A 27,562-nucleotide genomic window follows, 5' to 3' on the forward strand; every position below is an offset into this window, starting at 1 on the left:
CGCGCTCAGTCTGGCCGCCTGCGGGCTGCGCGGCTCCGCGGCCGCCCCCGGACCGCTCTGCCCATGGGGCAGCCGAGCCCAGCCCTCGGGACCGTGCCCCGCCGCCGGAACCTGCGCTAGGGCGGTGAGTGCCGTGCGCGTCCCCCCGCGCCGCGGACTTTCCCCGCCGCCTCTCGGGGTCCCGCGGGTCGGGGCGCGGACCTCGCCGCGGCCGTGCGCCCCGTTTGAGCGCGCTGCGGGCAGCCGCCCCCGCTCCCCTCGCAGTCACCGCGGACGGGGGGGGGGATGGATGGACCGACGGACGGGTAGGGGCGGCAGGAGAGGGATCAGCCCTTGTGTTGGCTGCGCATGGCTGCGATGGGACCGTCTCCGTCCTGGCCGTGCCTAGTCCGGGTGGGATGGGTGGAGGAGGAGGTGGTGGAGCGTTGTATCCTGGTGGGAGGGTGGCAGGTTACTCTGAGCGTTGGAGGGACAGCAGCCGTGCCGCCTTGCGAGGTGATGCGCAGGCGGTCCCTTGGCTTTGTGGCGAGGGCTTTCTCCTGGCTGTTACTCGACTCAAAGGCAGGAGTCCGATGTCACTTCTTTCCTGGAAGTGCCCCGTCTTTTTCCACGTGCTCGGAAAGCGTCACAGGAGGTACCCAAATGAGTACCTCAGGTGCCTGAAAGGGGACGCTGAGTCCTGACCACTGCACAGCCTAGGAGGTCAGCCTCGGCGGCTGAGCATTGCGTTGGGTTGGGATGAGGGAAGCTAGCACAGCTGTGCTCCCCGTGGGATGCAATCCCGTAGGTGTGCTGGGGAGCCCTGGCTGCAAGGAAGGCTTGGCCACGGTGGACGGGGAGGTGCTTGGGCTGAGGATGGAGGGAGAGGGGCAGGGGAAGGGAGCCGCGCTAGATCCCCTGACATCACAGACGGGAAGGTGAGGAAAGCCAGCTCTCAGCGGGCTCTGCATCCCCGCCTGAGCTTGCACATTCCTGCGTGCTGAGCCGCGTGCTATGCCTCTTGCAGGGTCTGCCTGTCCCATCTGAGCAGGTGCACTGCTCTGTCTAGAGCAGCAGCAGCAGCTGTTAGGCTTCCCTGTTGAGAACAGCTCCGACTGAACAAACCAGGCTGAGCAAGAAGCAACACCTTATTCAGCACCTGCTCCTTGCCCTGCCTCAGTGCTGCTTGGAGTTGCAGTTCAGCGAGCCTTTTTCTTGCCTGAGCAATGAACCTGACCTCTTGGAGCTGCCTGAGAATCAGGGCTGCACGTGATTAAATGGGTATCATTTACTCTCCTCTGTCTGCAGAGGCTGGGAGTTACAAATGCCAGCAGCAACCAAAGCCTTGTTGACTTTAGGGTACCACTGGCACAGCTGAGCCGTGAGAAACTACAGAGTATGCAAGAGCCCTGGCTATTCTGGACTTGGCATAAATAACTTGTTCAGTCACTCTATCTGCAGTAGAGCAGTCTGCTGAATAATGGCATTCAGGGCCTGTGGATGAGGAAAGTGATTTTTAAACAAATAAGTAGTAGTTACAATTCGAGTAGGGGAGTCAGCCCAGGGAGGAAGTTTTCTTAGAAAGATTTGGCAAAATCCCCAAATAAACAAGGTCTTAAGACTCATCTTGAAGACACCTCAACTAGCCCTAGCCCTGTCTCAGCTAGGTTGCATAAATGCACACCTGATGTGTGCACAGCAGAGAGTGAGGGGCACCATGAACCTGTGGTATCCTTCTGCCCTCAGCAGAGAGGAGCTGGATACTGATGGCAGCTGGGCAAAGGGGGACCTGGTTGCTTTAGTATGTGTGTGTTCTTGTTCTTTGACTGCAGTGCGGAGTAAGGTCAAGGGAGTAAGGTCAACCTCTTTGAGTAGGTTGTTGCCCCAACCAGGAGGCTGAGAAGGTGAGGTCTGCTCTACAGTCTCAAGAGAAGTTGGTCCTTTCTGCTTGCAGTCCTGTAGTGAGGTTTTATCATAGAGATGTGAACAGAAGAGCATCTCCAGAGATGTACATCAAGGCGAGGCTTGGGGTGGCCATTGATCTCTTGGAGAATAAACCACAGAAATGCCCTCCCTTGAGGTTTTCAGTCCATTTGGAGCTGCTTGGAGGCTGGGGCGTGATCCAAAGGGAAATGTTTTCCTGTTGTTCTCATTGAGCATCGAGTGCTGAAGTGTGCACAATGCCAGGAGTACATCTGCAGCTGGTGTTCACTTGTCCTGCAGCTCTCTGAAGGTCAACACGTTGAATAGTAGGGGCTGGGAGGGATGGTACCACATGCTGCTTACAACCATCACTTTGAGCTGTTTGGATTGTGAAATGTTCTGTGCGATGTGTGTGTTTGGTCCTCATCCAGTAAGTCCCCAAATTTCTAATGAAAACTGCTAGATGCCGTTAGAACACAAAGAGTATCTCCCTCTGATGCAGGCCGGATTGGCTGCCTTCCCACCAGGCTGCCCAGGAGGCTGCACATTGACCTGGGTGGGGCCGTGCATGAGGTCTGTCTTCTTAGTGCTACGTTTCTGGCTACAAGCTTTCCCTTGGCACAGGATAAAAGCACACATGAACCAGAAAGATGTTGAGATTGTTTATGTTTGACTTCTGGCCTGGTGCCAGAGGGAACGGCTTGGTGACCTTGGCACTACTGGGACATTATTTATAGAAGGTAGATCTTCTGGGTTTTGTATTTTTGATGTAGGAATATGAAAATAAGTCTCGGGAGGAAAAGACCCAATGCTGGCCACAAAATACATTTGGACTTTTTCCAGACCAGGAAAAACAACACTTAAGAGGTGACCAGGTGTTCCCTGTTCACATTGCTTTCTGCCTTCCCTTGGAAAATATGGGTTTGGTGCTGTTGTGGAGATCCCAGGCTAGCATGAGTTCACTCTGTGTTTGAAAAGTTCTTGTTCAAGATGCTGAAAGAAATGTTCACAAAGAAATCCAGCTATAACCAAAGACACTCGCAGTAGTTTAGACATGAATGGAAAGGATAAATGACTCTCTGGCCTTCTTGAGTTTCTTCTGTTTGTGAAGCTCTGTGTCATCTGCAGGGCTTAATGCATCTCTGTGTGTTTCAGTGCCCATCTGTGGTGCTGATTAGTCTGGCTGACCCCGGATGACAGATGGAGAAGAGACTTGGAGATGCACAGGGTTTTACTGGAAGGCCCAGCACACAGTGCTGGCACCACAGCTGTGCCTCCTAGGGCTCTGGTGGAACCCCAGGGGCAAACTTTCCTTCTGGGTTTCACAGTGTGCATAAGTCTCTCATCCTCATTCTGTGCAGTGGGTATGCATTCCAATTGCCTAAATCTGTAAATGTCTTTCTATCCCTCTGTATGCAAAGTAAGAACTTATTGAGCGTATTTGCACATTGGTTTTGATGGGGAAGTCCTTGCCTAGGCTGTACCTGACTCATTTATGCCAGACCTTGGTTGGACCCTTACCCAGCTCATCTTCCAGGGCAAAGTCAAGGACCAATGTCTGTAAGAAAGCTTTAGTCCAAATTTATACTGACTGCTGCTGTGATTATGGGGAGGAGAGATCCATCACCAAAACAGGGAAATTCTCAAAACCATTGAAGTTGGGTTTAGTGCTAAAGGTTGAGCAGCTTCTGCTGATGGTGGCCAGGAACTGTGTGCTCACTTTCTGAACCTGTGGGGCCAAGATCAGAAGCCGAAGCGTAGGGACTGGTAGCTGGCTCCATTGCTGCAGAGTTTCCAAGTTTTTGTTAGGGATTTGGGTTAACATAATTTAAGTCAAAGGCACAGAGGAGAGCATGGGGAGCAAAGCAGTTAGGCATAAATCCGTGGTTCGGTAGTCCGGTCTCCTGAGGAGTGGTATTACAGGATGAGTTGGTGTAGCAGGAGATGTGCACAGAGGAGTGTCAGATAACTCTGGCCAACTAATTATTTGTTTGAAGGGATTCTGTGTTTTAGAGGGAGATTAGTGTGCAGTCCCCTCTGCAGCTGCCTGCTGCTGCAAACCAGAGAGGAATCCCTCCTTTTGGTACTAAAATGAGGCAGCAGCACTTTGACTGCATGGCCCAGAGGGGCAGGTGCAGGCAGAGTGGCACAAAAAGGCTTGCAACCCTCTTGTTTTTAGCTGCATCCTGCCTGGGTTGAGAAAGTAAACAGTTTGAGGCTGTGTCAGCAGCCAAACAAGAGACCTACAGAGAAAACCCACAAGTCTTCAGGAAACCCCATGGGTGACTCAGACGGTGTTTTTGTCTGAGTACCCGTTCATTCAGTAACCCATGATGGCAGCAGAAATGCTTTTTGTAGTGGTGCCACCTTATGAGTGAAACACAAACCTCTGGTGTCGGATGTTTGTGGTCATATAAAGACTTGAGAATCCCTGCCAGCCAACAGATGTTCCAGGAATTCCACTGCTGAGCCTTAAAATAATCCCAGCCCTTGCTGGGTGCTGCAGTTTCTTTCTGGGCTTCCAGCTAGGGCTGCTGTACATGGAGATAGATGTGACAAAGAGCAGGCAGTTTCCCAAGGACAGCTGTGCTTCCTATCCTTCCTGACACCAAGAAGGTGCCTTTCCTGGCTGTCTGGCCCTGCCTTGCTGTGTGTGACATGCACCCAGCCAGGCAGCAGCCTCTCTAGTGCCCCGTGCTCTGTTGCTGCAAAGTTGTGAGAGATGTGTGGGCAATGCTGGAGCACAGCCTGGGTGCAGACACTCTGCCATCTTGTACGGAGTCCTCAGGAAGGACTGTGTTGTGGACATGGAGGCCTGTGTTTCCAGTCTTAACCAGAGCTCCAGGAAGCAGGCTATTTTCTGAAGAAACAAGATACCATAAAGGTCCATGGTTTTAAGTCCCTCTTAGTCTTTCTTTTGGACATTTAATTTTAGCTGCCTGGCACGCCATTCATGGTAGACGTTTGGTGTATTCTAAGTAGGTAGAAACATGAGCCACCTCCTTGCAGAGGGGAGAGGGAAATTCAAAAACCACAATACTGAATCCAGGGGAGCTGGGTAGTATTGGCTTTCACCAACATTTTCTTTGTAGCCTAGGAAGAAAAGTTTCTGTAGAAGCTGCTTAATAGCAATAAAGAGTCTCCAAACATTACTCCACAGAAAACAGAAATCTACCAGCAGTCAAAGGTTGCACCAAACAGGAGAAGAATGTGGACCATCTGACTGTGTTTCCCCACGTTGTTTTCATGGTAAAATAAAATAAAATTTAGCTGTCTTTAATATCAGTATTGCTGGTGGAGTCTCTGTAAGTGCTGATCACAGACCTGGTGTGCTTCTGAACAGCAGGCACCCATGGTGCATCCTTCCACCCTCCTGCCCTACTGCTCTGCCCAGTGCAACCGTTTTCTCCTTGGGGTGTATGAATGTGTTCTTGCTTTGTCTGCTGGCAGAAACCCATCAGGAGTTCATCCAGTCCCTTCCATGAACTGTGACATCATCCACTGTTTAAATCTCTGGACAAGTAGGATGCATTGAGAGTTGGATGGAGGAATAATAAAGCAGTTGAGCATATCCCCTCCAGCCAATTTATTCCCTGCATCACATCACCATCCAAACCGAGTGCCTGTCATTAGTGCTTACAAAGAACACAGGGGAGAAGAGGCCAACCTGGAACCCTCAGGGCCCTGGCTGTATGGAAATGACATTTCAGTGAAAGGCACTGAAAGTGCCTGAAGTGGGGAAGGTGTTGACTAAAACCTGACACTTCCATGTCATGAGCTCTTCTAAGCAGGAGGCTGTGCTATATGTTTGCTATATGTGTGTGCTATATGTTTGCTGACATACACACACACAGTAGCACAGCACCGTGTGTGTACACACACATACACAGTCCTGATGGGTGATCCTGATATTACTGGAACTTGTTGTACCCAAGTGTCTGAGACTTAAAACTGTAAAAGAAGGGAAGGTCCTTAAACAACCCTTGATAGTAGAGATGGGACATCTGGCAGTACTGCGTTTTCCATGGTTACTTGAGACCTTGATTTGTCAGCACTGATGCTGCTATCACTTGGCTGCCTGAATCTCTCTGTTGCTTCCTTGTTCCTGGGTAGAGGAATCAAACAAGGAGAAGAACTAGTTTGTACAACCTTTATCAATTTCTTTCCTGAGACTTCTCTTGCATGTACCAGGCAAGATGGAGAGAGAGCTCCTGTGGTACCTCTCAGTTCTCAGATACCCCTTGTCACCAAGGCTATTTATGCCACATAGTGGTGTCCATCCCTTTGCCTTCTCTCTGCTATGAAGAGAGAAATCTTGCTTTAGTTCCTTAGGCTGATGTGGGTCCTCTGTGCCTGTGACTAATAAGAGTTACTTAGGGCATAGCGTCTCCATACCCTTTTGTTGCATGTTGTTGTCTAGTTTTTCTTATAATCCCAAAGTGTGTATCTATGCTGTGATAACTTTTGCTGGGCAAAAGTGATCCAGGGTTTGCCTAGGATCAGGTGTGAAAAGTTCATTGCAAGGATCTTGATCTTGTCCGTCCATATAAAAGCAATCAAAAGCCTAGTCTTGCTCACCATCTAGGCCCTTCTGGTAGTATATGGAAAGAGGTGAACCATTGCAGGGGATGATGCATCTTGTCCTAAAATGGACACCTCTGGGGGTTGGCTCACCCTGCCTATTTCCCAGGGAGCCTGAAAGAGCGAGGTGAGGAGATGTACAGATTCAAGTTATAGTTGATGCTTCCAAACTCCATTCTCTCTACCCATTAAGTGCTTTTATTCTGGGCTGGGGACAGACTGACTCTGTGTGTGCTCCTCACAGTACACATACCCTGGCCTTTTGTGGAAGCTGGAGAACCTGTCATGCATCAGAGACATTGTCTCTTTTAGTCTCCTTTGTATGAGTTCCTTCTTCTGCTGAAAGCTTTCTAAAGGGTACTTGAGTGCTGAATAGCCATTGTTGATAATGCATGATATGAAATCCAAAAGGAAGGCTGAGATTAAATGTCACGCACTTCACAGTCGGGGAATTCAAAGAGCCTTGTTGATCTGTGCATAATTCCGGGGTTGACAGCTCATGCATAAACAAACATGTGCACATCCACATACATGGATGCGTGCAGAGTTTTCCCCTGACTCAGCAGCACATGAAAGCAAAGTCAGGTGGGTGTGAGTTCCAGGGGGGTGGGTGCTGTGTTTGTGGGGAAAGCCTGTGCCTTCTTCAGGACTGAGAACCACACTGGCAAATGCAGTCACTTGTTGTTAGTGTGGTGGGCTTCCTTCCGCCCTCCTCCCCTGTGCAGCTCTGTGCTGAGCTGTGGCTGCTTTGATTTTCTGCATCTGGGTTTAATCTGACCATGAGAATCTTCCGAGAGCGTCTGGTGTGTGCAGTATCGATGTGAGGTTCACCCCAAGGTTTCCACAGTGCTTTCTCCCACCAGCAGTGAAGGAAGACAGAAAAAATCATTGTTGTGCTAAGCTGGTTGTTAGGCCAGGAAGGGCATTTCTGCCTCTGACGTGTGTAGTGAACCAAGGGCTGCACAGGTGGCCACAGAGCAGGCCTGGGTGTCACAAGCTGGCACTGGTGGGGTACAGTGGCTGGGCCGTTGCTTGTGAAATGTTTTACCTGCTGCACATGAGCCATATGAACTTCTGCAGTAGATTTACTTCTCATATACAACTGGGAAAACTGAGGTCTCAGAGGTTTAATGACCCAGTCTTGATTTTATGAAAGGAGAAGCAGCACTGCCAAACCTCTAATCTAATAGTTTGGTTTTCAGGCTTCCTACTCTGCATGCTGTGCTGTAGTTCTGTTTCTAAAAACAGCTGGTTTCACTTTCAAGTGCCTCATTGCAGGAGAGGGACATACTTGTGGCTCCTTCTTATTTTGAGGGATGCTGTGGGACAGTGCTCCACAGACATGTCCCTGTGCACCATGTGGTACCCCTCTAGTGGGCTGCTAGAAGTTTCTTTTAAGTTGTTGCACCACTGACTTGTGAATTAGCAGAGCCTGTGCTAGCTCTGGCAGCGGCTATTTAGAAGTTTTCCTCTTCTAAATCTGTCCTCCTAGCTCCTGTTTGCCCAACATGGGGAATTTTGCATCTGACATTTTTAGCAGTAACCTGTTGCTATAGAAACTGCTAAGGTGTCAGAGGGAGATTTTTGCCACCTTGGGATAGGCTACCAAGTAGCTGAAGTATGTGTTTTGTTAGAAGGCCTTCTCCATCATGTTTTTGCTAAGCAACTCCCCAAGCCTATCTGCATGTCTGGGCTTATTTCATGTCTATGGAACCATGAGGGAGCCAGAGTTCTAATTGTGTGTGAATGAACAGGCAGATTGTTTAAGGAAGATGTGAGAAGGTGTTCTCAAGATGCAGTGATGGGTCCGAGTGGTGTGTAGGGTGGTAGTCCAGGGCTGAGAGATCACCAGTGGTATCAGTCTTTAGGGCAGTAAATGGTTGACCTAGAAGCAGGAGTTGAGACTCTCAGTGGCGTCTGCCAGGAAGGAGTCTGGGATAAGCTGCTCCTCTCGTCCCTGAGACCAAAATATAGATGAATGCCAACATATTTGGCTGATCTAGTAGTCTGAATTCTCTCTACTAAACAGCCAAGAGATCGTGCAGCAGAACCCAAAGTAAGTCCACACAATATATATGTATATATAATAAATATATTTCTATCTACATTCATGTACACATACATATATTTATATATAAAAATATATATGTACATTTTTATATATGTACATTTATCTAGGTGTTATTTGTTCATATATAACTTATTATTTATAAATTAAAAGTATTTGTATAAATAATAAAGTCTTACAGGATGTGCATGTAACCATGTATACGGGAAATGCTCTATACCAGGGTTGTTTACAACTCAGCTGTTGACTGATAGTCACTTGGGCCATTTCATATCAGACCTGATTTACAGGACTTCTGTGTCATAGAAGGAAACTTTATTGCTTGTACAATGAGAAGTGTGAGTCCTGTGAGTGCCTATGTCCCTGGGGCTCCGGAAGTATCCTGGCTAGACCAAAAGGCAATCTTGCTGCTTAATGCAAATTTATTCGTCTGCCCTTTTTCCTCCCTATTGTGTGTGCCTAGACTGCACATCTGGTCATATCATGACAGACTATGGAGATGAGAAACCCTTTGTTTTCTACACAAATGGAGGAAAATCTGATGCTGCTGGGGTGTCCTGCAGGAGTTGTTCTCAGGCTGGGGTTGCAAACTGGCCCATGAAACTGGTTGGGAATCTGCTTTTGTGGTTCTGGAGTGGAACAGACTCATTTCATCTTGCATTTCATGGATGTAGACATGTTGGTAGTGTACAAATCACAGTTGGTTGCATTGTGCCGAGTAAGTTCCAGGACTGCAGATAGAGAACTAATGTTGCTGGAGGTGTAGATTATTGTCTTTGGGGAGGGAATCCATTGAGAATGGCTTTGAAATCACTACTTCAGTGACAGTATACAGATGGATGTTTTGCCTGTGTGTGGCTCAGAGGACTTAATGTCCCAAATTGTAGTTTCTTAACAATTTTCTCTTGAGTTCTGGAAAAGGACAGAGGTGTGGGGAATTGTTGAGAATAAAGAGCATTGGCTTCCTGGAGCATTTATGAAAGTCTCTTGTCAGGTGCTTGGGGGCACAGTGGAAAGAAAATCTGTGGAGGTTTGAGGTTGTCAGGAAAGGAGGTGCCAAGAAGCCCCATGTTACTGTGAAGATTCAGTGTCCAGCAGTGTGGTGGATAAGCAGCATGTGTATGGACTCCTCCCTGCTCCTCCCAGGGTCTTTCCATAGAGTTCCTTTGAGCCTCTGTTATACATCAGGTGTGAGGCAGAGGAGATGAAATGCAGAGTTCCACCATACTGTCTGTAAAACTGACCTGTATTATGGTGTTTGATTGAAGGGCTTTCCTAGGTTTTTAAGCTGCTCTTTTTCAGTAGCAAGTGTTGATTTACTTGGCTGGTGGTTTTTTTGTGTTTCTGTGTGTCTGCATATGGGTTTTATTTTTCCTTCTAATGTTTCCCTGTAGAAATCATCTGCAGGACAGATGGCCCGTTAAGCTTCTGGGGTTGTCTCTCACAAACACCTGTCTAAGGCAGCTGGGAATCAATAAGGAATTATTCTCTTTTAATGTCCTTAAAGAAAACCAGCACCAGATCCTAATATGTCCTATTTCCCTCTTTCTCTCCATCCTCTCAGCTTCCTGGGAAACTTAACTGCTTGGCTGTGGCCATCTGTTGAGACAGCGAGGGACTGGGTGGGAGGTGGCAGCCAGAGCCTTTGGGGAGAGCAAGGGCATCTTTGGGGTGATGGATTGCTGTGGCTGGCTAGGTTGAGAGCCTCAGTGGCAGCGAGGAGGATGATGCAGGGGGTGGACTTTCATGTGAGTAACACAGATGAGAGCTGCTGAAGCAGCTGTTGTACATTGTTGTGCCTGTACCTTGCATCCTTTGTATTTGCAGCCAGGAATGGGCTACTTGAGAAGGCAGGGTAGCATGGCCAGGCCTGCACGTGGGGGGTGAGTGCATGTGTGTGGCAGAGGAAGGGTGAAGTCTGTTTGTCTCCCGTGGTGGGAGCCCACTGAGCCTATACAGAGGGGCCACGGTGAGGCCCGGTGTCCAGCTGGGCACCCGCAGAGAGTCCTGTGTACTGTGCTGGTCAGCACAGCTGTGCAGGACACCTGCCTGAGCACATTCAGGGTGTCATAGGCTGCCCTGCCAGCTGCTGCGAGAGGCAAACAAGCATTTCTCCCCTGAGGTGCTGCCCAGGCTCGCGTGGAGGGGTCGCGAGTTGCTGCAGGTGGTGCTTGGCAGGCTGGCAGGAGTGAGGTTGCTGCGTTTAATTATAGCTCCCATTTGAGAAACTAGTAGAGCAACAGAGCTTTTTTTATTATGTTCTGGGGAAACTGAGCACTTTACAGGTTTTGACTGCTATATAACACATTCTGTGACACAGACGGAAACTTTTCTGTGGTCTTTGCAAAAGGAAATTTGAAACCTATGGGCAATAAAATTCTGGAGATGGGCTGTACCTCCCAGATGCTATGGGATATAGCCAATAGTGGTTCCTCTTGGGGCAGGATGTTTGTACAGCCACAGGGAGCTTAGGGGCAGGAGCTGCTGTACCCAGGGGCTGCAGAGGAGCAGTGGGGAGGAGGGTGCAGGGGCTGAGCCTGCTTGGGCTAAAGCAACTCTGAAGCAGACGGAGGAGAGGATGCATGGAAAAGGCTGAGCAGACTTTGGATGCTTTTTTGTGAAGTGGTGACTGAGTAAGCGACACAAGTTAACTCTTTCCTCCCCAGCAGGCTGCAGAGACTCATTGTCCCCTATTGAGGGTGATGCTTGCCATATCCATTATGTTTGAGGGTGACAGAGCTGCTGTAGGCACTGGGTGCTGCTGCCTTGCAAGTGGGGGCTTTGTGGTCGTGGGCAGCTCTGCACCTTTCACAAACAGCATTGGAGGGCATCCAACGATGTCTGACCATGAGATGTGCCCAGCCTGAAGGATGAGCTTTAGATGTGCCTGAGGCTCTTGGTGTGTTGCAGATGATGTGGTAGACGATCTTGAGGCACCCAGTGAAGATGTCCTTTGACCTAAGGATCTTGCTTTGCACTTTCATTGTGTGTAGGGGCAGAAAATCTACTGCCTAGGTGTGTAGGTGTTCCCTAGTGCCTTTTAGAGTCACTTAAGGAAGCAGCAGGGCTGTGGTAGGGCTGGGGATGAGCCTTTGACAAGACACGCTTCCTGCTGGTATTACAAAGAGCCTTCTGTGCTGAAAGGGCTGATGTTTATGTGTGAATGGAGTCCTATGTACCTGACTTGTTACAGGTGAGGAATCTGAAGTCTCCCTGTTGCTTAGGTGTACAGACTGCCAGACGGAGCGGGAGCAGCCACTGCATTCTGCTGCTGTGGTGGCTGAGTGCTAATTGTTTCTACTGCCTGAGCATCAGGTTATTTTTGGCTTGATCAAGTTTCATTCCCAGCTGGCTGGTGGTAAAGAGGTCGTAGTAGTCTCAATCTCCACGCTTGATAGAAATCTAGGCAGAGAGCTGGTTTGGTCACTGTGGGTTTGGGATGTGCAGTTGCAGAAATACAGCATGAATATAGCTATTTCTTGGTAGTTACATGGGACATGGAGAGTTCTGGCTCAGGGTCTGCTGCACCATGCGCTTCCAGGGGAAACTCTTGTTAGGCCATTTAGATAGGATGCACAAAGATGTTCTGTGGCTCTCGGGTGTGTTTTTGGGTTAGACACAGGGAATCTACCTCATCCCTCAGGATTTCAGAGTCCTGAAGTGTCTGAGGTTGTTTACCAACAGATTTTAAGCATGTAAAAGTGAGCAGACTGAACCTTCATGTGTGGTGGGACAAAAGGAGTCTTGGGTCCCATGTGATTAGGCAAAAGTGAGCAGACTGAACCTTCATGTGTGGTGGGACAAAAGGAGTCTTGGGTCCCATGTGATTAGGCAACAGTGTAATGTTTGCAAGGACCAAGGTACTTGGTAGGTCTGTGGATCCTGTCCTTAATCTACTTGTGTTTCCACTGCCTCTCCTCTTCACCCTGCCCCACGTGTTTGAGCCCAGGCTTTCTTGACAGCCCTGTGGCTGACAAGGTATAGGGTCCAGAGCAGCTGCTATGGACCCAGTAATGTCCTCACCAGCAGAGACAGAACTGCCACAGCCTGGAGGAACATTAGAAGAGCTGGACAAATCCATTACAGCTGCTGGCCCTTGCAAGAGAAATGCTGTGGGCATCAGCCTATCTATGAGGGCCAAGTACACTACAGCTGCCATGGTGGATGCCCCTCTCATGTGCACACTCCCTTGTGCTGCTGCAGTGCTGGAGAACTCTCCTGGGCTCTGCCAGATTGCTCCCAGAGAACTGCTGAATTGGAAAGGGACACTGCCTCTGCTTCATACTTAGCATTGGTTCTCAACCCGTGCTCTGTAGAAGATGCTGAGGCATGGCAAGTGCCCTGTTAGGCTGTTACAAAGGACATGCATCCACTGTACCTTCTTGGTTAATTCTTAGGAGTAACAAATCAAAGCGGGCTCAAGATGTTGTCTCACTGGCCTGAATGTGAGTGAGCTGAACAAACTTTTGTCCAACTTAAATGTATAAACATTTCATTGTCCCAGCTTGACTCCAGTTCATACTCTCTTCTCCTGCTTGCAGACTGGAAGTGCCATCAAACCCTTGGAGTGGGAGGTTCTGCAGTGCCGCCTCTTTAATTCAAGCAGTACTGCTTTGTCAGGTAAAAGGCTGCACTGTGGATGGCCCACTGAAACAGCATCCAGCTTAGCAGTAAGCAGCATCCCTGTCCCCCGGGCCCTGGGGAGCCATGTCCTCGCAGGCAGGCAGGCAGGCTGCCACCCACGAGCGGTTTGGCTCTGGCTTGCGGCAGCCGCAGGCAGCCAGCTCCAGGCGCGGCAGGAGCGGGGTCTGGTTCTGCACCCCGCGGTCGGTGCGCAGCTCTGGCTGCTGCAGCACCGTGCCTGTGCAGTTGAGTCTCCTCTCTCCCACGCTGCAGAGCTCTCCTCTCCAGACGCTGGGAGGGAAGCGGAGACGTTGGGGGAAGAGCTGTGGAGGTGGGGAGAGATTGAGCTATCATTAGCGTGGCACCAGTGAGGTTTCTTTGCACCACTAAGCAGCAGCTATCAAAATTGAATGCAGTATGCTGAACAGTTGAGCAAGGGAGCAGATACTGAAAAGAGCCTGCGAAGGAAAGGGATCTATGAGGAAAAAACCCTCTTTCAGCTGCACATAGGCACTGCCCATCACAGAGAGCTGTGGCAGGGAGTAGGAATTGCCTGTTTATGGTGGTTGATCTGCACAGTCCCTGGGATGCTTGGAAAAAGGATTAAGGAGGAGAGAATCACAGGAGAACGAGGAGGTGGAGGTTTCCCTTTGCAAACTCACAGGCTAATAGAAATCATCCTCTAAATTGTCAGTGTGTCAGGATACATTAATGTAAGTATAATGTTTTCAAATCCTCAGCATCTTCTATCTGAATGTCACTGAATTAGCGCTAATTGCATTCATTAGCTTGTTAGCCATTAATATTCAGCATTCATTAGGCTGGCTCTGTCTCTGGAGGATGGGGGTAATGAGATGTGGGACTGGCTGCGGGGCCATGCCATACCTGTGCTGTAGGAGCGTGGGTTTATGTACCAGGTTGTTTTATTGGCATTTGTGTCCGGCCTGTGTTGTCCCAGCTCTTGGAAAGTAGCTTACCACAAATTAGTGGAAACTTTTAATGGGAGAGCAGTGTTAATGATGATGTGGATACATTTCCACCAACTCCTGCCCTGAAAGCAACTGGTGAGACAAATGATGAAGGCAAATTTTGATCTTTTGGCCTTGAGCCAGTTGCAAAACTGCCTCTGTAATCACAAAGCTCTTCAGTGTAGTCTTCATTGGTGAGTCATAGAGTCCCACCTTTCTTTGCTTCTTGCTCTCAGGAAAAATCCTCTCTTCCTTTTTTTTCTTCCTTTTTTTTTTTCCTTTTTTTTCCTCTTCTTTTTTTCCCCTTCTTTTTTTTCTTCTTCCTTCTTTTTTTTTTTTTGTTCTTCCTTCATTTTTTCTTCCTTCCTTCCTTTCTTCCCCCACCCCTCCCCCCCACCCCATCCATCTTCCCTTCCTTTAGCATTTCTGGCCATGAGGCCAGAGCAGGAGGTGAGGGTATCAGGCTTTCCCTAGCAAGAAACTAGGAAGGATCCAAAAGTGCCAGGATGGTATGGCCAGCACACTCAGCACCCCAAGTCCTGTCAAGACCGGAAAGCCTCAAGTCTCTTATCCCTGAGGAGAGCCAGTAGGATGCTCTTGCTCAGGTGCTCTGCCAGACTTTCCCTCACTTTAGAGATGTGGGATGGCCTCAGAGTGGTCCTGAGGCTCACAGTGAGAGAGAGGAGCATTCGCCACGGGGGTGTTGCTTCACCATTGGAATGGATGGCTTTGATCAGAAAATGCTGGGCTAGAAATACCGCAGCCACATGTCTTCTCTGGTTTCAGCAGTTCTGGTGGGAAACCACTCAGCATCCAACCCGGTGAGTCTGGGTCAGCCAGGAGCAGGAAAAATGGCAAAAACTGTAGCTAGTTAAAGAGGTCGAGCTTTTCTTTTAAACACATCACTCTGGCTTTGGGGTGGATTTTGTGTGCACATTACCTAGATTTGCATACACACAATTTATTGTGACAGTTTAGGTTGGCAAGCCCCAGACATGATAAATCTTTCAAACTTTTCTACTACTTTTGGTCAGCTACCATTTGAGCTTCCTGCCTTGTGCTCAAGGGTAGGCCTGAGTATACAGCTTCTACCTTCCTTCTGAGCAGTTTTTTTCCACTGTCCCACTTCTGGAATATTTCTGGACCCTGACTGCTGCATCTGGCTTTGTGCTGCCTTTCCAGGAACCTGGGCTTAGCTATTCAGTGGAATAAGAGCAGCCAAACAAGCCATGCTACAATCCAAAAGAAGTACCTCCAAAATACTGAGTAGCTCAACTGGCTCACTGAAAAGCATTTTGCCTGCTCTGCTCAAAGGATCTTATTAAACCCTTGATCATGGGGTTCACCTTTTGAACCATCCCAGCAAGACCTCTTAACTTTGCCTCAAAGAAAGGGTTATGTTGAGCACTTACAGACAGGACTCGCTGTTAACCTGTCTGAACCACCACAGGGAAGGGTTTTCCTGTGAGAGGGAAATCCCTTGCAAGGCACTGGGACAACATCTGCATGCACAATGCCAAAATAATTGTACCTCATTTTATTACTCCCGAATGACTCATGAAATATTTAGACATCAACATAAAGGGTCTCCTCCTGGGGCAGCTCTGGGAAGGCTTGCCTGGGGCATGGGGCTGCTGGTGCTTGAGCCCGACACTTACTTGGATTAGCTGTGCTTTGGTGCCTGGGGGGGAATTTCAGTGGGTCTCTGGGAGGGTGAAGAGGCAAATGGAAAAAAGTGTTTGTGTTCAGCTGAGCCCAGATGAAATGAAGACAAATTGGAAGAAAAGGCTTTCTGAACCAAGGGTTTCCAAGGTTTTATGACTACGGGATGAGACAGAGGGATTTCATGGGACCTGTACCTTTATACCCATGCCAGGGCAGAAGTTATCTTTTTCAATTCTCTCAGTTCCCTGTATTTACTTATCCCAGATGGTATTTGTAGTTTCTAATTGCCATCATTTCCCAGAAAGCAGCATGTCTTCAGGGAAAATCATTCCTCCGGCTTCTTGTTGTTCAGGGGCTGATATGTTCTGGCACAACGTGGGGGCTGCAGCATCTGAGGGGAGACACACAAATAAATACCTGATACTTGTTTGGGGTTTGACCTGAAATGGCAGCTGAAGAATGTGATGTATTGCATGGGAAAAGAAAAAAGGCCAAGTATTACTTAATGACTTTAATTCCCCTAGTCTGAGACGCATTTAATTCCCCTAATCTGAAAACCAGCAAAGAGGTACTATTGGGCATTGCCTCATGCTGGGATAGACAAGATTATGGTTTGTAGGTTAAAAGCATTTATAACTAAATGTCCATGCTAAAGCCACTCTGCTCTGATTTTTTTCTTTCCCCCCATGGCAGATCCCGGTGAGGGCAGAATCAGCCCGAGATGAGCCACCTGTAACTGGGGCCGGCCTCGTTGCCAGGGCTCTGTGCCCCACAAGGATGAGGAGCCATCTGCCGGCCTAACAGAAAGATTTTGTGGCAGTTTTATTTTCCCCAAACCTCGTGGAATTTCATGTGACAGCGGAGCCGCTTCCTGCACCTTCCTTGTGCCACCTCACAGCCAAGGGCTTGGCGGGGCAGGGCCACCACCATGGCGGCGAAGCAGCCCCCGCCACTGATGAAGAAGCACAGCCAGACCGACCTGGTGAGCAGACTGAAGACACGCAAGATCCTGGGCGTCGGCGGGGAGGATGACGACGGCGAGGTCCATCGCTCAAAGGTGAGGGAAGCCTGTGTGCACTAATGATGGAAAAGGGACCTTATGCTGGGAAACCCAGGGTTTGGCCATCCATGTGGTTTGGGGTATTCACACCAGGCATTGTGAACAGGAGCATGTCCACATGAATGCACACGGCTCTGGGCAGCGTGCGCGTGAGGGCAGGACAGATGCTGAGACAAGCTGAGGGCTCTGCAGGAGCCTGTGCTCCATCAGGATGTGACATGCAGGTGATGTGTGTGCGGAGTCAGTTCCCTTCTTACACAGATAAGAGGAAACAAGAGTTAGTGTTGACCCTTCCCCTGCATGCTGCAGGTGGCTGATCCCAGTAAGGGAGCAGTAGAGGCTGTAGCTCCTGATGGAAACCAAGGCAGGTGTTGGGACCAAGGAGTCACAGATTAATCCCTTGTCCTCCTCCTCCTTCCAGCCCTCTGAGAGAAACTCCCACATGGGATTAGGCATGTAGTTTTGGGCTGGTGAGTACTGCCTAAAGACTGGGGAAGGATCTGCTTAGCTTGTGCCTTTCATTTGAATTTTAATTTCAGATTAGCCAAGTACTGGGAAATGAAATCAAGTTTGCAGTCCGGGAACCACTGGGACTCAGGTAAGGTATTGGATCACCTTGGAGCTGGGTCATCTGAGGGCCCTCAGCCACAGCATTTCTGACAGCTCTGGTTTCTGACACCAGCTCTGCTGCTGTGCCAGCATCACTGCTCCCTGCAGGGGCTTCTTGGAGGCTGTGGAACCAGATCAGCTCTGCCTTCTTCTCCCATAAATGAGCCCGAGGCCCTCGAGTTCTTGTCTCATTGCATGTGCAGAGAACTATAAGGGCTCCATGGGGCTGGAGGAGCTCTTGTTCTACTGTATGACAGGGTGATGTGTCCTGTGGGGACCCTGCTTTGCACCATCCTCTTGGCAGGGTCATTTCCCTCCTTTGCTTGGGTGAGGGAGAGTCTGGCTCTGTCTCACTATCAAGGTTGGTCTGCATGCTGAGGCTGGAGCTAGCGGGATGTGGAAAGCTGAGCCCTTCCATGGGAGGTTTCTGGCTGCCTCGCTTGTGCATGTGGGAAGGATGAAGGCTGATGAACAAGCAGGCAGCCAGAAATGCTTTGTGAAGTATGAGTGATGGGGTCACCTCCAAGCTCATGCTGGGTCCTCTGTCTTCCCTCTCACGCAGGGTCTGGCAGCTGGTTTCCGCCGTCATGTTTTCCGGGGTTGCCATCATGGTGAGTGAGGGATGTGGTCCTGGGAAGAACCAGCTCCCAACTGCCAAAGGGGTGCTTCAGCATGGCCCTTCGGTCCCTGGCATTTATCTTTCTCCACTGCCTCCAGCAGCTCCTACTGCTTTCTCCTGCGAGGCCTTTGCCCTCGCTGTGTCTCAGTAATGGGCTTTGCCAACAATGTCCTTGGCAGTTCGCTCCCATCACCAGAGTCCGTTTTCATTAGCAAGGCCCATAAACCAAGGAATGGCAGCCTTGGCCACAGAAACCAGCCATGCAGCTGACATGGTGATATTTCTTTTGCCTCCTTAATTTCCAATTTCCTGGCCAGTGGCTCCAATCCCACAAAGGCATGATGTTGGAGCACTGCTGCCCAAGAGGACATTTTGGTGGCCCCAGCAAGTTCAGGTTGCTGAGTTTCTCTCTTGCCTCTGCCAGGCCCTCGTTTTCCCTGACCAGCTCTTTGATGCCATCTTTGAGGAGGAATCGGTGAGCAGCAAGACTCCCATCCGGCTCTATGGAGGAGCCCTGCTCAGTGAGTGCTGTACCACCGTACTGGGGCACGCTGCTGCCCCACAGAGTAAGGGGACAGGTGGCCAAAACAGCAGCAGGGGACAAAGTCCATGCCCAGCCGTACACCTGCAGCTGGAGAGCAGAAGATCTGCTGTTAGCAAAGAAAGTGCTGAGGGGTATTTTGAAAAGCTTGGCTACTGCTGCTTTTTCCTGGCAGGGGTTCAGGCGTGCTGCAGGTGGAGTAAGAGAGCTGTGCATGCTCTGAATCCCTGGGGGAGCACCCCATGTACCCTAGCAAAGGCAGCCTGCAGAGGGCCCGGGCAAGGGCGCTGGGCTGCGGCTGGGGCTCAGCGGGAGCCGCAGGGGAGCTGGGGCCTGCGGCGGCAGCCCGGGAGCGGCGCAGGAGGAGCGGGGCGAAGGGCCGGGAGGCGAGGGGAGCTGGGAGAAGCGGTGTGGGAAGGAAGAGGGGCCCGAGCCGCGTCCTGCAGCGGCACCGCGCGGGGCGGGCGGGAAGCGCGGCCCTTCCCCTCCCGGCCCTCGGGCAGCGCGCCCCGCTGTCCCCGCAGGCATCGCGCTCATCATGTGGAACGCCCTGTACACCGCCGAGAAGGCCATCATCCGCTGGAGCCTGCTGGCCGAGGCCTGCTACTTCGCCGTGCAGTTCCTGGGTGAGTGCCCGCGGGCCGGCCGGGACGAGGAGGAGGAGGAGGAGGGTGCGAAGGCTGTGCGCCCACGGGGATCGACAGTGGGCAGGGCAGCGGCGTGAGCAGTGGTGGAGTATTTTCCCTGCCAGCTGCTTGTCTTTTTTGCTTCCCCATGGAATAGCCTCTGCCCTGAGCTGCTTCTTGAAAGGTTAAACATCACCCTCTGACAATTCCTTTATTTTTCTCCCTGAAAATGTCCTGGGCTTCATAGCCAGCACAGGTCATTGCTGGAGCAGGCTGCCTAGATGCAAGGGTCTAAAAAGAAAAATTATAGCAACCTATACTAAAAGGGGGATGTTCAGTGTTACCAAAACAGAGCATAACAGTTTAGCTTGTTTCTAGGGAGTTTATCTATATTTAACAATGAAGGGGGTTCTTGTATGTGTGTCTTGGTAGCTCAATGTGTAGCTGGTTTGGATACGAGCTGTGTGTTGGTGGCCAAAAAAGTGAGGTGTTCAATAGAGGCGATGTGTGTGGACTGTGCCTATTTTGTAGATGTTCCTAAAGTTGAGAAATGTTTATCAGCACTGAAGTGTTCAAGCAACAAAGCAAAGTCAGGAGGATGTGGCTCCCACATTAACACCTGAGAGTAATGGAAACTCACATCTGCTCGAGTGACTGTTTCAGGCTGCCTGAATATGAGGCTGCCGTGAAAGCAGGGTTTCTGTAAGGGAGAGCTCTGGGATCCATGGCAAGCTTCAAGGCTGTGAAAAAAAGCTAGTGAAGAGTCTCTGCCATGGGTTCACTGTGCATGTGAATGAGCCTGTGCTGAAAGCTCCCGTGCTCGCAAGGCTCAGCAGTTCCTGCCGAAGCTCTGCATTAGAGGGCAGCAGAAAACAGCTTTGTGCTATTTGTCTCCTTTTGGTTTTGCATCACCAACCTCTGCCTTGTCTCCCTCCTTCTCCTCCAGTTACCACTGTCTCCCTGGTTGAGAGTAACCGGATAGCCACAGGTGCTGTGCTCCTCCTGATCAGCCGAGCCCTTTTCATCCTCATCAGCATTTATTATTATTACCAAGTTGGACGTCGTCCCAAGAAAGTCTAATTCCTGGGCTTTTTGTTATGGGAAAGGTGGGAGGGGGGAGTTTGTGTCGGTAATTTTGCATTATAATTTTTTTTTTGTTTTGTTTTGGTTTTTTGTTTTTTTTTTGTTTTTTTTTTTTGTTAGTCCCTTTTGGTTCTAAAGTAGTTTCCTTCTTTACCGGCATGAATCAGTGTGTAACCCAGTGCTGGTGGCATTGCCAGGTGAAATGGGGGGAGCAACATCGGTGGGACCCCCCAGCCCCTCTGCAGGAGGTGAGGAGCAGCAGGAGGAAGGCTCAGGGAAGTGTGTGGGCCTGGCAGGCTCAGGGAAAAAAGCCAGTTTTCTAGGGGGAACTGGCTGATGGGATCACAGGCTCTGAACCCGCTGGAACAAAGCACAAAATAAGGCCAGCATAGTGAAACCAAACCCTTGAGGAGACGGGGCAGCAAGACAACCAACAAAGGACTTGGCTACTCTACTTGGTAAGCCCTGCACCTCCCCTGGTTTACAGCCCGTTCCCCTTTTAGCAAGTACTGACTGTCTAGGTAGCCAGGAGCTGGATGGGGTCAAGTTCAGTGCTTTGCAAACAGCTCTTCTTTCCTCGCTGCCAGAGGTGCATTTTTGTGTAGTTCATAGTTTTGCACTGGATGCTGTGCAGAGCTGGGCAGGAGATACAGCAAAAGAAGAGGGAGAACCCTTGCTTGTTCCCTCTGAAGGGACAGCACTGGGAAGAGTGGAGCAACCTGAATTACAAGATGTGAGAAGTGAAGGAAGCTATTGGAAATAGCCCATTGAGCACAAAGACATCCCCTTGTTTGGGGTGTGTCATGAAGTTTCTAGGCGGGGGTCCTGTCCCTTCACCCCAGAACACTTCACACAGTTGAAGCTTTACTGATGGTAGTAGCAGTGGTGGATGTGCAGCAGCACCTGATGCTTTAGTTGAGCAGTGCTGCTGTGGTTAGCACTAGTAAGAGCAGAGTACTGTAATAGTAAGAGCATCTGCACAGATGCTTGGGCCAGGGAGCAGCCTCTAGACATGGCCCCTGGCTGTGGGAGATGGTGTTCCAATTCTGCTAACATCTGCAGGCATCATATCTCTTCTGATCTCGAGAAGAGAGGACCAAAGTTTGTAGCATTAAGATAGTTCATATTTAACTGGGATGAAGAACAGCAAGGAGCGGAGCATATGAAGGCAAGGACAGACTAAATGTGCTTTAGTACTCTCTGGCCAGTTTCTCCAGCACTTCCTGGGCTTAACAGCGTTGACTGCCCTGCTTCCTAGTGCTTTCCTTGTGGATTATCCTTGTCCACACCTTGAGGCAGCATTTTTTATTCTCCATGGGACTAAAGCCAGAAGGTCTGTGTACCGGATATGGACTTCTTACTCATGCACTACTGTTCACTGGATCAAAGCATGCCCTGGAATATAGCTGGTGTTCCAAAATCCCAGTAGGAGGATTCCTATACAAACAGAACTGCTTGTGTGAACAACAGTCCTCAAGCCACTGGTGAGACTGGGATCTACAGCTATTGCTATTTAATACCTTAGTAGAGTTAGAAGAAGGTAGTGGGTAGTTATTGTATGTTGTGTTAGTGCTTTTGGCATTTAGAAGCAGCTGCATAAGCTTGAGACACTGTGTGCATTGTACTTACCGGCCATGCAAAATACCTGTCACCTAAGAATGCTGGAAATAGTTGAATCAGGAAACATCACAACTGTAACTTAGTTCTTTGCCTAATAGGTAAATCAAATGGAGAGGCAACATCCAACAGCAGGCTAAATTCTGGAGCCTCACAGCAATACACGCTTGTCAAGCTGCTTTCAGCATGTCCAAAAATGATACTGAGCAACTAAAACTTTTAATTGAGAGGAGTGTTCCTGTTCAGATGGAAGAATTGGGCTCTAAGAGGTAAACCTTTCCCTGTGAGGCAGGTAATGATCAAATGCAGGCTGGAGAGGATCAGAAATTAGACCAAGTGGTGCAGCATGCAGGAGCTGGAGCATGGCATGCTGTGGCTGTTGCTCTCCCCCTGTGCATCACCTGCATGGGCAGCTGCAATGGCCTCAGTGTGGCACTTTGGCTGTAGTTGTGGGTATAGGTACGTGAAGCTTGATTCTTTGTGTTTTGGGGTGTCACATGAATGTATACACAGATTGATGGTTGGTTTTCAGGGGGGTGGGAAATTATGTTTCTAGGATAGACAAGTAAAACCTACCACAGCAAAAGCAATCTTACAGAAGAAGGAAATGGAGAGTCTTCTTAATGCTGCCTCCCATCTGTGTTGGCCACAGGTCCTATGAACTTAGTTATGACTTGGGTCCGATTAGAGTACCTTAAAGTGTCATCCCATAGGTGAGAGAAATGAGTTACTGCACTGTGTGAGAGCAGTAATCCAAATGCTCTCTCATTAGATGGTTGATGGTTAGATCAACTGGGAGAGTGGGGGAAGCGGTTACAGCTTTCCAGGGTAGCTTTAAATAAGGTGAGATCAGATTCCTCTGGTCCCCTGATTAGCAGCTGCCTCTGCAAAACTTGAAACAGTCAGGCACTTCTAGGTTTGCCAGTCAATGGCTTCTTCTGCTCCAACATAGAGCAAAGCCTGGGGGAGTGGCCACTTAAAAGATTTCATGCTACTTAGTACCTAGTCCCAAAAGTGGAGTGATGAAGTTGTTTTGATGCTTCTTGCTCCATCTTACTGTAAGTGGACCATGTAGAAAATATGGAGCTCTACACCTCTTCTACAACTAAGCTGTGGTTCCTGGCATGTCCCTTCTCAGCAGCAAGGTGTTGCAGGAGAAACATTGCCAGGCCCATTGGAGGTGGTGAGTGTATAGCAGGTGAAGCCTAGGAGGGAGTTTCTCAGGGTGCCTTGAGGATGGAGCCCAGACAGAGCAGCTGCAGCACTGCCAGAAACCAACTGCACGTGGTTGTCTTCCCTCTGTTGTGAATGGGGAGAAAGGGAGGAGGATACCAAAGCCTTTGTACAGACCTGTGTCCCCAAGGACAGAAGTGCTGACATTACAGCTGGAGGTGGCAGTTGAGAACATAATTTGGGATCAAAAGCTTGAGGTGTCACTTCAGGCTCTGCTACTGATCTGCTGACAAAAAACCTCCATCTCCACAGGCCTCAGTTTCCTTATCTGTTACATTGTGAGGGAGGCCTTGGACTGATGTCATCTCCCAAGGGAGACTGCAGTGAACTTCCTGCATGTGTACAGTGCTGTGCAGGAGTGGGGGTCTGTTCCCCAGGGGATTGTGCTCTAAGCAGGCACAGTCCAGGACTTAAAGCTGACCCCCTTTCTCTGCCAGGGATGAACCCAAACCGTTGCATTCACAGAGCCCTCTCTTTGGAGGGTGAAGAAAACGCATCATTCACATAACTCTCTACATCATCTTGTTCGCGCCTAACCAATATCTGGCAAACTGGAGCTGGTGACACAGGAGAGGCTCTGTCTGTCCTAAGCTGGCCTCTTTTCTGGTCAAGGGTTTTTACTTGAGAGGGTGTGGGTGGGGGGTGGTGGTGTAGGGGAGAATGGGACACTTCAATTTATACCTCATTTTAGCTGCTGTACCTGAGTTTATTTCTCTTCTGGTAAGAAAGTGACTGTACTTAACACCAAGCAAATAGTGAAAATTAAAGCTGTTTCACTTCACTGTCACAATATCTTTCTTTTATTTTTTGGGGGTTTTTTTAAGAAATGCACACAAAAACCGTGCAGAGTGCGCTTCAGGCTTGTGTTCTGGTTTATATTACCAAAAAAAATTTCCTTTCAATATAAAAAAGCATTACAGTAGGGAATACAGGATAAATTAGCTCCACTATCTAATAAAAAGAACATTTACATTTTTTTAAAATAGATTTCAAACATTATTTCACACACAGCCCTTTTCCCAGGCATTTGTGACAGTCAGTCATTGGAGCATTAAATAGCAACCAGGAGGCAGGGATGCTGAGAGGGGCTGGGGGCTTGCCTGGGCTGGTCTCTGCTACTCCCTCCAAGGTGCTTGGGCCATGGTCACAGTGCTACAGCGAAGGAGATGGCAGCTCCTTCTGCTCTCCAGCCTGCCTCGAGTTCTCCAGCCAGCAGTGACTCCAGCTTGAGCCCCTGACCCCAAAATGCTCACCAGAGCTGTTAAAAACAAGTACAAAAATACAATTGCTTCTCCTGCCTACAGTTCTGAAAACTACTGTACAACAGCGAGGGCAGCCACGAAATCAAGGGACAAAACCAACAAATTTACGTGCTTTGCCATACACTGGGAGTCTGCTTTCTGGGCTTGCTTGTTCATTAAATTCCCCCAAGGAAAATTCCTTCTCCATGTTACTAACTGCCACAGATCCTCTCAGACTTGCACACATCTTTACAGCTATCTCCAGTTCTTGTTTGGAATTGCTGCCTGGCCTTTTGAGCTGTGTTCCCAGTGGCACATGAGCCAGCCTGCAGAGAGGATTTGAAATTTTCACACAGGAAAGACCAGTGGGGGATCAGAAAAGGTAGAGGAGAAACAGCTGTGCACAGCCCAGAATAACAGATGAAGAAGAGATCCTTTTGAAGGTACAGGGACTATCATTAGGGAGAGAGGGAAAGCAATAAATCTGAAAACAGACAAAGCAATGAGTACAGAATTAGGAAAGCCAAAGAGAAACAAGCCATTAGCAATCATACTTCAGGCATGTACATTTAGTACTTGGTGCTCTGGCTGCTTTGGTCTGGTTCCCCGAGCTCTAACAGGTTTTTCCCCCATGCCACTGGTGGCAGAAAAAGGCTTTAAGACTTTTTTTTCCCTTCAGCCACCCACCATGCACAAATGAGGGTATTTGCCAGCCAGGCTCTGACCTAAGAACTCTGCATAATAAACTGAGGGGAAAGGAAGAAACTGGAGACTGGGGGAGGCAGTGCTGCTTCTTTCAATCACCTCCAGCCAAATTATCAACTCTGCTGACAGTTTTGTTCCTTCCCTGGGAATTGCTCTCCCAGAACAGTCACTGACACCAGCTCCTGAGGCAGAAGGAGAACAGATAAGCTCGCTTTCTGCTCAGCCCATTGCCTACAAGACTGGTAGATGGAAAAGATTTTTCTTATCTTAAGTGCAGCACCTGCTGTCCAGTAAAAAATACTGCTGGGTTTTGGCTAACAAAACTATTTTCCTTTATTAAACAACAGAGCAGAGTTTAATGCTAAAATGCCTCATTACAAGAAGGTCCAGAGGGAAATAGCTCAGAACAGCTTTCCACAAGGCTTAATGCAACATCTGACGCTGCTCAGCAGCCCTGGCCACATACTTGGTTGCTGGAATATGCTGACTGCAGCATGGGGGGCCTGCAGCTCTACCTGCCCAGCCCTCTCCTGCCAATGAACAGATTGTTGTTCTTAAATGAAGCTTGGAAAAGCTCCTAATGCCTCCTTCCTGTTCCTTAGGATCTTGATTCCCCAACCTAGATATTTAGCCATGATCTTCGTCTGTTATGGCCCAGGCTTTCTGCTGTTTTCCTTCCTTGCCTGTAGCCCGTGCGGTGCCACTGGGAGAGCTCAAGGGACACAGCCCCAGGGGTCTAAGGGAACAGCCAGAGGATGAACATGCTGTTGCAAAACCTGGGCACAAAGTTTAATGCTCTGCTCCTTCCTTGCCAGAAATTACAGCTTTCAGAGGAGCTGTCTTGAGTCTGTATAAAAGTGCTCCCATAATCTGAGCCTATAAAATCTGTAAAAAGACCTAATCTAAACAAGAAACCACAGCCCCTTCTGTAATTCCCCAGGTAAAATGTGTTTGGGGTCAGGGAATAAGTGACCTGATGAACAATTAAGGCAACAGGGATTGATGATTCCAGATGAGACAAACCGGTCACCTGTCTGAGTCAATATCCACCGCCACAGGAGCAGCAGCTGGAGCAGTTTGTGCACACTGGGTGCTGTTGGAGCCTGCCTGGGGGCTCAGCAGCTCCAGCTTAATCTCTGACCAAGATCCAGTCCCAGGCATCTTTCTCAAGTTCACTTCCAAATGATTGAGTGGCTGACATGTTAGTTAAATACCAAACTATCTCAAGGGAGGAAACACTATCAGCTAAAACAATTCTGACTTGATGATTACTTTCATCATGAGCCCATGGGAGAATCTCAGGGGAAGTTCTCTGACCAGAAATTATTCCATCAGACTGGTCCAGGAAAACAGCATGGGAGTGGTTGACAAACTTCAGCCTCTTCAATCCAGCACCATGTCTGGACCTCCCCTTAGGGCTGGAAAAGCATGCAGGAATCACTGCAAATATTTATGCTAACAGAGCACCACAAACCATTTTTTTGCAAGTATCAGAGTAGAGGCAAAGGCTGACAAGTTTTAAACATTTTATCCTCCCCTTCTCAGGAAGGCAGCAGTATCAATGATGCTTGACCAGAGCCATTATTTTTCCCAGGAGATGGGAACACAGCAGGGAACCATTTGGTCTCTTTCACAACAATGAACAATAAATCTTAGTAAAAACAGAAAGGTAGGCACCAAACTCTTGACCCTCAGCCAGCCTTAGCTGAGTCCTGTTGCTAAGTTAGATCACGCTGCCCCTGCTTGGAGTTCCAGAGAAAAGCCAGCCTCACTGAAGTGCTTGACTTCTCTGACAAGTTTCACATGACAGGGGCAAAGCTTCCACTGAAGAATGTGTGTTTTCATCCTGTGGCTGGAAATCAAAGCCAGAATCACACAAACGTTGACAACACCTGCTTAGACAAGCCACCACTGCTTGTTTCAAACCCACCTGGACAGTCAAGGCCAACCTGTTGCCTTATCCAGCCCCTGCATGTCTATTCTTGAGTCCTTTGTTGTCTAAAGCATGATAAAGTGGTGAATGGTAGGCTCAGCCTGGTGTGAGAGGCAGCTGTGCTCATCCTCCCAGCTCCGTCCATCTCTAGTGCAATCGGCTGCACTGGCTCCTGCTCCACAGCTGCTGCGGGTGGCTCTGGGCAAGGGTCCGGTGTACAGTGTAGTGCACATCACCTCAAAGTTCCAGCCCCTGAAGTACAATCCTTTTGGTCATTCATATATTACAACCCTCTTTTTTTCTTTTCATTTTTTCTCCCTGTCCCATTTTGTTAAAAAAAATAAAGTTTTTTGGGTGTTTTCAGGTTTTGTTTCTTCGGATTTTCCTTCTTTCTTCTGAGCATGTGGGGAACATGGTGGTTCATGGGCCACTTCTTACTGGATCCCTCGAAAGAGGCACATAGCAAAGATCATGGCAAACAGCTGAGA

At 49.1% G+C, this 27,562-nt stretch overlaps 2 protein-coding genes across 6 annotated transcripts in view; one reads left to right on the forward strand and one right to left on the reverse strand.

Moving 5' to 3' along the window:
* Positions 1–23,982, forward strand: TP53I11 (tumor protein p53 inducible protein 11). 2 transcript variants are annotated; one of them, XM_048305797.1, is made up of 7 exons: positions 1–124; positions 16,501–16,864; positions 17,407–17,465; positions 18,039–18,087; positions 18,520–18,616; positions 19,161–19,262; positions 20,209–23,982. In XM_048305797.1, exons 2-7 carry the CDS (start codon positions 16,736–16,738, stop codon positions 20,340–20,342), a joined length of 570 nt encoding a protein of 189 aa, XP_048161754.1. In that variant the 5' UTR covers positions 1–124; positions 16,501–16,735; the 3' UTR covers positions 20,343–23,982. The 2 variants fall into 2 exon arrangements, with proteins under 2 accessions (XP_048161754.1, XP_048161755.1); XM_048305798.1 differs by lacking the exon at positions 1–124 and adding an exon at positions 13,583–13,887.
* The window catches only part of TSPAN18 (tetraspanin 18), a 120,773-nt gene continuing 117,183 nt past the window's right edge, over positions 23,973–27,562 (reverse strand). For all 4 annotated transcript variants that reach the window (XM_048305795.1, XM_048305796.1, XM_048305793.1 and 1 more), the window contains one exon: positions 23,973–27,556. In XM_048305795.1, the coding sequence (XP_048161752.1) occupies positions 27,509–27,556 (48 nt within the window). In that variant the 3' untranslated portion in view covers positions 23,973–27,508. The remainder of the gene's footprint in view (positions 27,557–27,562) is intronic.

This window comes from Corvus hawaiiensis, chromosome 6 (genome assembly GCF_020740725.1).
Source record: "Corvus hawaiiensis isolate bCorHaw1 chromosome 6, bCorHaw1.pri.cur, whole genome shotgun sequence".
In the NCBI taxonomy this organism is placed as follows: Eukaryota; Metazoa; Chordata; class Aves; order Passeriformes; family Corvidae; genus Corvus; species Corvus hawaiiensis.

Excerpts from the sequence above, each read along its gene's own strand:
- TP53I11 (XM_048305797.1), top strand. The coding sequence starts at position 16,736 with ATGGCGGCGAAGCAGCCCCCGCCACTGATGAAGAAGCACAGCCAGACC. Across the intron at positions 18,088-18,519 it reads TTTCCGGGGTTGCCATCATG|GCCCTCGTTTTCCCTGACCA; the intron begins GTGAGTGAGGGA and ends TGCCTCTGCCAG. Across the intron at positions 19,263-20,208 it reads CTTCGCCGTGCAGTTCCTGG|TTACCACTGTCTCCCTGGTT; the intron begins GTGAGTGCCCGC and ends CTTCTCCTCCAG.